This window comes from Mastomys coucha, chromosome X (assembly GCF_008632895.1).
Source record: "Mastomys coucha isolate ucsf_1 chromosome X, UCSF_Mcou_1, whole genome shotgun sequence".
Classification (NCBI taxonomy): Eukaryota; Metazoa; Chordata; class Mammalia; order Rodentia; family Muridae; genus Mastomys; species Mastomys coucha.
Window position 1 is genome coordinate 132,757,195 of NC_045030.1, and position 14,017 is coordinate 132,771,211.

Here is a 14,017-nt window from a genome sequence, read left to right on the forward strand (position 1 = left end):
GGGATATCATTTGAAATGTAAATAAAGAAAATATCTAATAAAAAATAAATTATAAATGAATAAATAAATAAATGTCCTTGTAAGAGTTGCCTTGGTCATGGTGTCTCTTCACAGCAGTAAAACTCTAAGACAAAAGGTGAGATCTACACTTATCAGTGAGTAAAAGTGTTGAGCAGAGACTGAAGGAAAGGCAACCCAGAGACTGCCCCATCTGGAGATCCTCCCAATCACCAAACCCAGACACTATTGCAGATGTCTGGAAGTGCTTGCTGAAGTGAGCCTGTTATGCCAGTCTCCTGAAAGGCTCTGCCAGAGCCTGACATATACAGAGGCAGATGCTCGCAGCCAACCATTGGACTGAGTGCAGGAGTTAGAGAAAGGACTGAAGGAGCTGAAGGAGATTGCAACCCCATAGGAAGAACAATATCAACCAACCAGATCTCCCAGAGCTCCCAGGAACTAAACCACCAACCAAAGAGTACACATGGAGGGACTCATGGCTCCAGCCACATATGTAGCAGAGGATGGCCTTGTGAGAGGAGAGGCCCTTGGGCCTGAGGGGGTTCGATGCCCAGTGTATAGGGGAATGCCAGGGCGGTAAGACGGGAGTGAGTGGGTGGGTGAGAGCACCCTCATAGAGGCAGGGAAAGGGGGGATAGGATAAGGGGTTTCGGAAGGGAGACCTGGAAAGGGGGTAACATTTGAAATGTAAATAAAGAAAATATCCAATAAGTGGAAAAAAAAGAAAAAAAGAATAAGTGTTTATAATGCAATTGGGAATTACACTGAGTTAGGAAAGTAGCAGTAATAGGTTCTCCACTACAATTCATGACCTCAATAGACACATGAAGTTCGGTAGGTTTAAAATAATATGGATGAATTTGCCCTCAATGAATTGATCTTAAGTGCAATTACATGGTCGTTTATTACCCCCAAGATGTACATACTACTATTGTACCTTTGGGAATATATTGCCATGTTGGTCACTGATGTGGTTCATAGACTTTATAGCTTGGTAGGACATTCAATTACTTCTTTCCCTTGGAAACTTACATAGCAACTTCAGATACTATGAGTACTAGTCCTAGGGGAGAAGGTTTCCAGATCAGTTCCTGCTTGATTCCTCCAAGTCTTATGTCTGTGTACTGGCTTATTTTGTGTGTCAAGTTGACACAAGCTGGAGTTATCACAGAGAAAGGAGCTTCAGGTAAGGAAATGCCTCCATGAGATCCAGCTGTAAGGCATTTTATCAATTAGTGATCAAGGGCAGGGAGGGCCCCTTGTGGGTGGTACCATGTCTGGGCTGCTAGTCTTGGGTTCTATAAGAGAGCAGGCTGAGCAAGCCAGGGGAGGCAAACCAGTAAGGAACATCTCTCCATGGCCTCTGCATCAGCCCCTGTTTCCTGACCTGCTTGAGTTCCAGTCATGACTTCCTTGGTTAAAAACAGCAAAGTGGAAGAGTAGGCTGAATAAACCCTTTCCTCCCCAACTTGCTTCTTGGTCATGATGTTTGTTCAGGAATAGAAACCCTGACTAAGACAGTCTGAAATAGGTGGGTCTTCAGCAAGGAACTGAAGTTCCTTATAGTAGAACTTAAAGGTCTTACGTATCTTTTTACTGCAAAATAGTGTCTTCTATATAAAATAGGGAGCTGCACCCATGAAATCTTAACAATATGGTCACCTAAACAAGGCCTGCACAATAAGAACACCAGTTGACATACCAATGTAGAAAAAGGAAATCTCACTGGGCCCATATCTAGATAAAGATATACGGACAAAATTAATGGCTACCAAGAGACAGAGAATCAGTCTGATCCAAGGGCAAGCCTCCTTATAGGCTATCCAGTCCCAAGTTGTCATCTTCAAACATATATGCATATAAGCTACACTAAATGGAATCAGCAGATTCTAGTTATGTATAACAACAACAATAATAAAAGTCATGAAGTTAGGTGATAATTGGAGATGGAGAGGAATCAATTATCAATAGCTCCTTTAGTAGGGTGGGACTTTATAAGGCCTTTCCAGAACCATGCCGGGGTTTTAGCTGGCTTGATTTTGTGCAAGTCTTATGTATACAATCCCAGCTACTTTGAGTTCATGTGTGTCGCTGCACTGCACTGTCATTCAACAAATACTGTTTTTCTATAGATATCTACTCTCTTTGGTTCTGAAATGTCTCCACCATCTTGGAGACTTGAAGGAGCTGTTTTATTTTGAGTAAATAATAACTATGTAACTGTATGGAGTACAATGAGATGTTTGTAACATGCATATAGATTGTAGAATAATAAAATGATGCTAGTTAATATACACATTGCATCAGATGCTTATCTTCATTATGAGGCTTCCAACTCTATAATTTTACCTATTTTGAAATGTGCAATTCACATTATTATTATTAGCTATACTTACAATAGTCACAAGGTGTGGAATAGATCACTAGAAAATATTCATACTAAGTGAAAGTTGGTATCATTGATGAACATCCCCCTTTCCTTGTGCACAGCACCCTAAATCCAGCTTCTGCCTGTTATCATCCTCCTCTCCGCTTCTACGACTTTGGCTTTCAGATTTTATTTATTAGTTAGATAATGCAGTAATTGCTCCCTTTATGCTGCCTTTACTTACCATAATGGCTTCTAGGCTTATCTATGTGGTTTTATTTTAAAGGATGGATAGTTTTCCATAGTGTATGCATGCCACATTTTCTTTATCCAACCATCCATCGATAGACACTACAGTTGTTTCCATGTTTTAGTTATTGTGGGGAGTGCTACAACGAACATGGGAATGTAGCCATCTCTTCAACACGTATTTCATGTCCTTTGGGCAGATGCCCAGTAGTAAGACTTCTGGATCTTACTGTAGTTCTATTTTTAGTCTTCTGAGGCACTTCCATTCTGTTTTACATACTGCAGCACTAATTTATATTCCCACCAACAGTGTACATAGGTTCATAGGTTCCCTTTATTCAACAACCTTGCCTACATTCTATTTTTCTTTTACAGTTTTCATACTAGTCAGTCAAATAGGTATAAAATGTAGATCCTTGTAGTTTTCATTTGCATCTCACTAATGATTATAGATTTTGAGCATTTCCAATCTCTCTCTTGGTTATTTGCTTTGTCTTTTTGAGAAATCTCTGTTCACTTCTATCACCAGTTTTAAGAGGGTAATTAATTTTCTTCTTGAATTCTTTTCATATTTTTAATATTAGCTCCTGATTCAAGTAGTGATTTTCAAATATTTTATTGCATTCTTTATACCAAACAAGCTTTCTCCCAAAGCTCATCTCCCTGTTTTTTAAGACAGGGTCTCAAGTATCCCAGGCTGGCTTCAGATTCACTGTGTACTCAAAGATGATCTTGAACTCCTGAACTTCTTTTCACAACCTCCAAAATGCTGAGCTTACAAGTGTGTACCACTATGCCCAGTTTTATGTGTTTCTGGCCTTGTGTGTGCTAGACACATGTCCTACAAACTGATCTTCATCTCTAGCCCTTCAGCTTTGCTAAAAAGCTGCTTTGATTGTTTCAGAGTCTTTGTACTTCCATACAAACGCTAGGGTTTTTTCTAGTTCTGTGAATAATGACATAGGAATTTTTATAGGAGAAGCACTGAATTTGTAGACCACTTTGGGTATTACAGATATTTTAACTATTAATTCTTTCTATTCATCAGCTCAGTGTCTTTCCATTTATGTGTGCTGTCTTCTATTTCTCTCATTCCTGCTTTATACCATTTGCTGTAGCGATCTGCTACCTCTTTGGTTAGAGTTCTTTGTATTCTATGTCATTTTGAGGTTATTGTAAGTTCAACGCTCTCTCAATGTCTTTGTAAGACAATGTCTTATTAATCTGATTGCTTTCCATTGATTTTTCTACCATGTAACCTTACAGAATGTGTTTTATCAGTCACAAAAGTTGGTTCCAGGAGGTTTTATGGTATTCTGTGTATAACAGGTCGTCAAAAAAGAGGCCAGCAAGGAAGTTCAAATTAGTCCATAGCTTCCCCATGGCCCTTGGAGGTCACTGCTACCAAAATATTAATAAGGATTCATTTCCTTTCAATAATATCTGATTACCTTTTTTTTTCCTAATTTTCTGGAGCCCTGTAAGATCTCTCACATATATGAGTTTTTATAATGCAGTAATTTTCTGGAATCAAAGGAGGAAAAGGTCACTTATCATAGACCTTCTTACTATGTTGTGAGGCTTGCTTCTTCCTTCGTTACCACTTGAAGAGCTCCCATTTCTCTTTCTTATGTAACAGTGGTCAGGACTTTTGGTACTATGTTGAGCAGAAGTAATGAGGATGAGTATTCTTGTCTTGTTCCTGATCTTAGAAGGCAAGCTTGCAACTTTTCAATCCTCAGTGAGAAGGTAGCTGAGGGCTTGCTATATACTGAGTATTGTTTCTATTAGTCCTACTTTTTTTTTTTTTTAGAATGTTTCTGTAGTCCCAGTGAGAAAACCAAGGAGCTATCCCCCTAAACCTGGATATCAATTCTTAAAATGCCTTTTTAAAATCAACAGTTTTTGGAGGAAATAGCAAATGCCATTACAACTGAAAAGGAATCCAATTCTGTTTGTGGGTTGTATTGCCCAGGTGCATTTTAAATTACTTAACTTGTGCCTTATTTACTGAGCTAGTACTGGTCTATACAATTCACCGAATGACTCTTCTATTATGGGTCTTACACATTAACAAAATCATAAATATCTATTTAGATATATAGTGATATGCCACATAATGACATTTTGGTCAGTGATAGATGATGGTGGTCCCATAAGTTTAAAATGAAACTGAAAACTCCCTGTCATCTAATGGATGCCTAGCTGAAGACATAAGAGGAAAAGAAAGTATAAGAGAAGAAAAGAGATTTCCAGAAATTTTGGTAAAATGTTTATCAGAAAGTGTTGCAAGTATCCTATAGCTCCTTAAAAAGTTTGAAAACATATAGACTCAAGTGACTAACAGGCTGTATTTATATGTTTAGAAATATATATGTATCTATACATATGTATGTAAGAACAATACAAAAAGAGGCTGTGTATTTGAAGGAGAGCAAGAAGAGGTATATAGGAGCGTTTGGAGGGAGGAAAAGGAAGGGAGGAATAATTATATTATCATCTCAAAAAGTAAAACAAGTGAATTTTAAAAATTGTTCACAAAGTATATTATCCTCTTTTAAGGCAATTCTGTGCTTTAAAAAAAATGCACAAAAGATAGATTGGACATAATTCTGAGATAAAAAGTAGTACACTCAAGAAGACCCTAAGGCAGTTTCTTTAAGACAAATGCCAGAAGTCCTTGTTATCACAGTGGATAACAGTGCTGTTCCAGTTCCTTCCCTGAAGGCTGTACAGGGGAGTGGGGAATAGGGATTTTGATGATCCTGTCCTTGTGTAGGCCTAGGATAGTGTGAGCATTTGTATCTCTATTGCTACTAAAAAAGTTTTAAAGGTGAAAGTGATATAATAATAAATAAGTGTAAAAGGCATACAAAATAGGATCTATAGAAAGAATACCATTCATGGTGGTAGTGCATGCATGTCATCTTGGCACTTGGGAGACTAAGTCAGGGAACTGAAGCACATTCCAGAGCAGCCTGGGTTACAACATGAGTCTATGCCAGAAAATCATAACAAGAGCTCTTTCCAAAATAAGAAGAAGAGAAAGGAAGAAAGAAGGAAAGAGAGAAAGAAAAAGGAGGGAAGGAAGGAACAGAGAGAGGTAAGGAGGAAGAAAGGGAGGAAGAGAGATTGTAAAATGTGTTTGTGTTTTAATGATTATTACAAAAAATTAAAATATAAACATTTATAAACTAAAAAAAAATGAAACAAGCGAAGAACAACTTATCTCTTAAGTAAATAGTCCAAGTTCTTATATATATATATATATATATATATATATAATATATATATATATTTGTTACAGAGGCAAAAAATAGCAAACAAAATTTCTCTGTCCTCTTAAATGCTTCTTTGCTGGTGAAAATTTTCCTAAGAACAAATAGTCTTTTGTATGAATGATCTCCAAATGCTCATGAGCAAAAAGTGTCCAACGTCTGGATACCAACAATACAGTCTCTGACTGCATACTGGAGATTTTCTGTCCTGAATTTGTGATCTGCTCTCAGAGTCCTTTAATTTCTCAGAACAGAAGGCTCTTTGGGAGAAATAATGGGGGTGGGGGGACAACACTGGTATCAATGTAGTACAAGGCTAATTCACTATTGAAGGAAGAAAAATATTTTTATTAACTTAGTGTTGCCTAAGTATACAGTGTGTATAAATTATGGTAAGAGACTGGTAAGCTCTGTTCATGATAACTGCTGCACATAGATGTATCATTTAAAAATAGTTTATATACAGAGATGTACCATTTAAAAATAGTTTATACCGTATTTTTTCTTTTATCTTTTTTGTCCCTTGGTACTTTTGCATGTACAAATGTTTCTGACTGTTTTATAACTGCTCTCTATGCTCAGTAAATAGTGTGCTATCCAGGTTTATAGTCTAGGACCCTAGGCTTTATTGTACTATATATGTGTAGTGGGCTACTCGATAGAGGTTTATGTAAGTATATGGTGTAATGTCCACAAAATGATGAAATTTCCTAATTATGCACTTCTCAGTGAAGCTGAATTTAACTGTGCTATAAGAATTGCTATGCTATAATCTAATGAAATAGTAAATGGCTCAAAATAAATCTATTCAATTTATCACTAATATACCCACTTTTTGGTTGAGAAAGAAGAACTAGAATTTCCGGTGTCATACAACCAGTCAACTTCAAAAATATGGGTAGAGATTGAAATGAGTTTCTATGGATCTTGTTGAGGGAAATATTACAAACGAACCAGCATGTTCCCATACTTGTGCATGCAACTCTCTTCTCCTATGGCCTGGCAGACCATGCACTGGCTAGCAATGGCCAACTTGTTATTGTCTCATGGAGACTCTGACTCAGAACTCCAAAATCTCTCCACCCAGCTTGCTAGGTCCCCACTGGAGGGCTATTTCCATGCCAGCCCCATGCTTCAATACCCCCATGCCTTTTGTGGTTCACATCAGGCAAACCGACACTTTGCCACTGAATATTTACCTCTGGAACCCAGTCAAGTTGCTGCAAGAAGAAAAACACCACACAAATTTAGTACAGAAACAATGGTAACTCAATCTCTGGGTGCAACAACTAGAAGCCTAATCTTGTAAACCATATTAAATCTAATTTCTCCAGTGGCGAGTCCACCAGTATTCACCATAAGCTGGGAGATACTAGTAGTTATATCTAGTCCTCATGCTATCCACGCCCAAAAAGACCCTCTCCCTCCCCTCCTCCTCTCTTCCTGTGGAACTCGTGTTCCTCATCTGAATTATAATGGGGATTTTAATAATATTGTGTATTGTGAGAAACTGGAGGTATAATTGATCCTTGTAAAGTGTTTGGTACATAGCCGGTTCTCCATAAATAGAAGGCCTTTTTCTGCTTTTACTTTCTAATGTAGTGTCATACAAGGTGCAAAGTGAGAAAACTAGAAGAGTGTGGTTTCTGTACTTGGACATGGGGTCAGATTTCATTTGGTAATTTGGTAAAACCATGGATGACATCATCAAACTCCTAGAGTACTTCTGTTAAGATACAGTATATAATCCCTACAGGTAAAAGCTACCAGGACCATAGCAGGTTCTCATGTATAGCTATTCATGGTGAACAGGAGACTGCTTTTCATTTTAGGTACAACACACTGATTATTGCTAATCCCCTCCCTGAAGTTCTGTCTTTTCTTTGGATGTATAATAACTGTGACCCTCCTACAGCTGAGGGCTGATTCTATCAGACCCCGCCTTGCCACATATAGCCACGCCTCTCTCCAACCTCCTGCTAATAGCCAAGCCTCTCTACAAGTTCCTGTTATGCCGGAAGTCCTGCCTCCAGAGACTGAAGATGAAGCTGCTGATTGGGTCAAGTTGCTGACGGACTTGGGGGAGGGGTTTTGCTTTATTTACCTGTTGGCTGGAAACAAGGAGAATTCATTAATGATGGTGGACTGAAAGCACACTATGTGTCGGTCTCATTTTTTCAAACCCCTTCCTGCATTTTCAGTACCCTTAATTTTTTCAGGCCCTGAATATCATTTCAGAAAACTCATTCGTACGTGTGGCTGCCAGTGGCTACAGATAACAATGGCTGAAGACCAGTGTAGGCTAACTTGAGTTGTGTCTGCATTTGCAAGTGATGATATGTTATCTGCAAACATGAAGTAGCCTTACATGTTGGTAATTTGCTTCCCTTTGTTCAGTTCTTCTTTCTCTCTATACCTCCACCATTTTTATCTTCCTACCTAAATAGCAGCTGCCGTGCTCTCTCTACAGAGCCTGCACAACTATGTTATCCAGCTGTATACCAACAGCATCACCAACATGGAAGACATTAGTCATTTCAAGGTATGTTCTGTCATTCCTTTAATGGTAAGAGGTCAGAGGGGATGTCTCAATATTTTTGCAGACATATTTTAAGCTGCACACTATTGTCCATCTCTATGCCTCTGTAGATACTCCTGGTAATAGGAAAGGAAATGTAATCTCTCACAGTGGTGCCACACTGTTGCTCCTGAAGGATACTGCTCTTTTATCAATTCATCATTAGATAGAGCCTGCTCAGGTCTGTTTCATTTGCTGATATTGATAGAAGCATTTGGCAGGGTTCATCTTTGTGGTAGGATTTGAAGAATACAAAAAGGCTCTTAGCTCAGATATTATCCCCCCCAGTGGTGACAGTGCCTGAAATTCATATACAAATTATTTCTTAAACTTTCTTTAGCATAAAAAAAGTTTCAGTGTGCATGCCACTCTACAGAAAAATTGTGTGAGCCATTATCAGCTATTAATACTTACAATCAGAACTGCACTGGAATTCTGCTTCCGCTTAACTATGACTTTAGGCTGGCTGCTAATTTTGAGCCTGTTTCCTGTTTTGTTTAAAAAAAAATGGAGGTTAAAAAAAATGGAGATATGCATGTAAAACACCTAGAATTTAAAAACTGTAGTTGAGTAACTGTTATTAACCTTAAGGAGAGTAGCACTCTGAGAGAATATTCTTAGGTTTCCATCAACTCAGTTGTCTGGAATCAGGTGCCATTCCTGAGAGCAAAGGCCGTAGTTGAACAATGATATGGGGAAGGATACTATAGAGACACTGAAGGCCCAGAATCAGAGGAAAAGAGTTGGGAAGTGGGAGGGAGAGAATTGAACTACATTAACAGGAACTTTCCAACAGGAAAAGTGTAGTCTTACTTGGGGGTGTGATGCTTTGTGAAGGAGTGAGATTTGGTACTGCAAGTTCTCAAGCAGAAGTGGGTGCCAGCATTTCTAGTCAACTCCCTGACAATGGTGATGTGCCTGATTAGCAGCAGACTTAACTCTTAGTAGTGGGCAGCTGTTGTAGTGTGAAAATACTCTGCAGTAAGACATGGGGATAAGGTAGGGACAGCCAGCAAGTTACTCATCATGGAAAGACAGTTGACGCAATCAGGATCGACAATCTGGTTCTCAGCTTTGAAAGCTTTGAAATTTAACTGGTAGTATAACCAGAGGCTGGCCTCCTGGGGACTGACTCAGAGTTAACCAAATTCACAGGAGACCAATATGTAAGCCAGAATGCCAATTGATTAATTTATAATGAGAAGTATAACCTCCAAATGGACCTGATACTAGTGTTTGCTGATGAGTACATTATCTCCCTGTAGGCATATTTACATGAGAAGCTAAATGATAATAAGAAGGTTGCTTGGTGAGGATGGACTCAGAGAAAGGGGATGCTTAATGGTTCACGTCATCAAGCTACAGTAGCCTAATGTCTTCATTTCATAATTGGGCTAGACCGCCAAAAGAGATCTGATGATGTTAGCCTCCTTACTAGTCTTTCTATCACCAGTCTTGCTTTCAAAACAATCTGGATATTTTTTTAAACCAAGATTTGTTATATTAATCATCTGTTCCACTAGCTTCAATATAAATCTACCACTTAGAGAATAGAAAAATGGTCAGTGGTTAAGAGCTCTTCCAAAGGACATGGGTTCAATTGCCAGCACTCATGTGGCAGCTTAGAACTATCTGTAACCCTGATTCCAGAGGATCCAATGCTATCTTCTGACCTCCATTAAGTATCAGGCACTCACATGATACACACACATACATGAAGGCAAAACAAACATCCCGTCTTTAGGCTCAACTCCATTCCTCCCTCTGTAGCATCCCTCAGAATAAGTGCTGTTGATTTGGCCTTCAAAAGGAATCCCCATTCTGCCCATATCTATCTACTGCCTAGCTAGTCCAGGTTACCTTCATTTCCCACTTGGAGTATCGCCAAAAATCTACCTCGGCTCCCTGATACTACTCTTGTTCCTTCCAATCTATTAGCCACAGAAAAGCCATAGTGATTTCTAATTTGCAGATCTGATATTACTCTCTGTTTAAATCCTGATATTATTGTTTTGCATAAAGTCCAGATACTTACTAGCTTTATTTCTCCAAACTCTGAAGGTCAGGCCTCTCTATATAGCACTTGAATTTATCTTTTATTTTTATTACTTACATTTTTGTCATGTTGGGGATGGACCCAGAACCATAAGTGTGTTAGTCACTTCATTCTCAGAACCCCCATTTTCTCTCTATTACCTTCCTTTCATACTCTAGGTTTCAACCCCTTTGCACTTTAGAAGGCCTGTTGTAATTGCGGGTTTCCAGCATTTCTATGCCAGGTTCCCATGCCTTTTCTTGTGTTGCTCTTTGCCTAGAAAGACTAATTGTCTTGAACTCAGCACAGGGAACCCTTCTCTGTTGTCCACTACTGGCCTGTGCTGTGTAACCTCTATTGTAGGGACAGTACCATGGTCAGATGGTACCATATGCAATGATCACTTCTTATTCATTTTGTTTGGTTGTTTTTTTATTTTTCTTTTCTCTTTTTTTCTTTTTTAAAGATTTGTTTATTTTATGTATGTGAGTACACTGTTGCTGTCCTCGAACTCGTGATCCTCCTGCCTCTGCCTCCTTCAGCAAATCCTACCAGTGTGTGCCACCACAACTGACAAGAGAAAGTGGTAGGGTTTTGCTTTTGTTCTGTTTGTTTGTTTGGTTTTTTGAGACAGGGTTTCTCTGTGTAGCCCCAGCTGTCCTGGAACTCACTCTGTAGACCAGGCTGGCCTCAAACTCAGAAATCCGCCTGTCTCTGCCTCCCTGTTGCTATCTTCAGACACACCAGAAGAGGTCATCAGATCCCATTACAGATTTTTGTGAGCCACCATGTGGTTGCTGGGAATTGAACTCAGGACCTCTGGAAGAGTAGACAATGCTCTTAACCACTGAGCCAGCTCTCTAGCTCACTTCTTATCTGTTGAAGTTAATTCATGAGCTTTTAGAAAGTATAGTTGATATTTTATTTGGCTTACATTTAGTTCATAGCATATAGTACATGTGAGGAAATACTTAAGAAATAGTAAACATAGGTAATGAATAAGCATCTCTCTATATTTATTTTTGAAGATATCTTATGAAATACCTCCTTTCTTTTAATCACATTCTCTTCAAAGAACAATATAGCTGATTCTCATTCAACTAATATTGCTTAATTGTGTTTTGATTGTTCTCCATGAACAAACTCAGACGATTTCTGGAATTATACTAATCTTATAGATGGCTGGTACTATTCTGGGTTTTCAAGGGGGGTATTTTAAATCTCAAAGGCTAATATAATTGACATTGGGGGGTGATATTTTTCCACTGGCCCCATACCTACCCCAAATGGCTCCTAAAGCTCCATTTAACACTCAAGATTTGTGTTTCACAGAATACTCACTTGTATTTTAGCTGGTGTTTGATAGATGGTATTAATTTTCCTCTAGGTTTCTCTGGGGTCCTAAGAATATCAAGAATAGAATAAACCTATGCTTAATCTTGGGAAATACTATTAAGTAAATGCTGGGCCAAGGATTTAGAAATAAGAGCAATTGGGAACGTTGTGCTCGAAATTAGACTGAACCAAAAAAGTAGCTAAGACTGAATTCATAAACAGCATGGTCTCTGGTTATTACTGCAAGGCAACAACAATTGATATTGTAGAACTCCTGTGCCCCTGAACTTGTCGAGTAACAATATTTAATGTTATTTTCATACTCAGATAAATAGGATCCTGAGTGGTTTACAGGAAGACTTTTAACCTTCTGATCAACTCCACGCACTCAATATTTTCATTCCCATTTTACAATTTATAAGCAAATCGAGACACAGAGAAGTAAATTCTAAAGGTTAAAAACTGTTCAGGAGCTAGGCCTGGTAGCGCATGCATGCCTTTAACTGTAATCTCAACTAAGCAAGAGGATTGTCCTAATGTATGCCTATGGTGCTAATTTACATAGTTAGCTCCAGGCTGGTCAGGACTACACAGGGAGACCCTGCCTAAAAGTCAAAATCATAAATAAATTCTAAACTGGCTCTCACCTGGTATATTAATTCAGCTTAGTTCCGTGCACAATTTTTGAGAATCCAGTAAATATAATCATTGATAATATTGACAAAAATGCATGCTGAACTATGACTAACTCATAAACAGTGACATATGTAAATTGTCCAGGCGGACTGGCCTCATTCTAGTTGGTATCAAGAGAAGAAAGGTAATGTAGTTAAGATCATGAATCTTGCTGGAAACCTAATTTGTGGAAGGTGAATAAAAAGGGGCTTGGCTTTGAAGTGTGTAGAGATGGTAATTCTGTTGTGGTTATCAAGATTGCTTGCAAGAGGAATCTGGTGTAGTGTGTTAGCCTCAAGTAATTGTAGGAAGACTCTGTAGAGCACTTGCTGAGATCCGGGAAAGAGAAACGTGCCGTTTGGGGCCACTAAGAAAGTAGTTAAATAAAGGGAGCAATGAGGACGTGCTTTGCCCGTCCTTTCCTGGGGGAGAGAGGAAGAGGAAGCCTCTAACCCCAGCACTAAACAGTTACTCAGAACTCACACCCTTTGGACCTGGGGCTTTTCAGAAGTACTTTCCCAGTCTCCTACCACAAAGCCCAAACTCTCCTTCAGGCAAACGAGAGGGAATTTGTGCCTTTCAAAACCCAACTCCAATCCGGCTCCGAACTGAAAGCTTGCAAACTGGCGCGTTCTCCACTTTCTCGGGCCGAGCAGAGCATTCTTCCAAAAAAGGACAGGACACACCTGGCTGGCCAACCTCGAGTCTCTCCTGTAACGTTTTTCCCCATCCTGTGACCCTTTTAAGAGGCGGATCCCGCAGTGTCCTTTTCCTCTCCGCTCGCAAGCTCGCTCGCTGGCTCGCTCTCCCAGCCACCTCTACCCCCAGCCGGGTGGGCGGAGCTTCGCGCGAGCGTCCCGGAGCCCGACGAGGCCGCGGCAGTCGCGAGCGAGCATCCCTAGCGCTTGCTTGCCGGAGCTGCGTCTGCAGTAGCCTGGCCGCTGACGCTGCGTGCCGGCCGGCAGGGCAGCCTGGGACCTCGCTGGCGCCGCGCCCGCTGCTAGCCGTCGGCTCCCCACCTGGTTCGCACCGCGTCCCAGCCCGGGTCTCCCGCCTAGTGCGCGCCATGGGGCCGCCGCCCGGGATCGGGGTCTACTGCCGCGGCGGCTGCGGAGCTGCCCGGCTCCTGGCTTGGTGCTTCCTTCTGGCTCTGAGTCCGCACGCGCCCGGTTCCCGGGGAGCCGAAGCCGTGTGGACCGCGTACCTCAACGTGTCCTGGCGGGTTCCGCACACCGGAGTGAACCGCACGGTGTGGGAGCTGAGCGAGGAGGGCGTGTATGGCCAGGACTCGCCGCTGGAGCCCGTCTCCGGGGTCCTGGTACCGCCCGACGGGCCCGGGGCGCTCAACGCCTGTAACCCGCACACCAATTTCACGGTGCCCACGGTTTGGGGGAGCACTGTGCAAGTCTCTTGGTTGGCCCTCATCCAACGCGGCGGAGGCTGCACCTTCGCGGACAAGATCCATCTGGCTTATGAGA

At 40.6% G+C, this 14,017-nt stretch overlaps 1 protein-coding gene across 2 annotated transcripts in view; it reads left to right on the plus strand.

Annotated features, from left to right (window-relative positions):
* Rnf128 (ring finger protein 128) overlaps positions 1-14,017 on the plus strand; it is a 115,239-nt gene that overhangs the window by 37,986 nt on the left and 63,236 nt on the right. The window contains exon 1 of one of the 2 annotated variants that reach the window (XM_031368623.1): positions 13,409-14,017. This exon is cut by the window's right edge and continues 3 nt beyond it. The exons of the other annotated variant lie outside the window; for it this stretch is intronic. Within the exon in view, the coding sequence (XP_031224483.1) occupies positions 13,606-14,017 (412 nt within the window). The 5' untranslated portion in view covers positions 13,409-13,605. Of the gene's footprint in view, positions 1-13,408 lie in introns of those variants that run through there. 2 annotated transcript variants of the gene reach the window in all.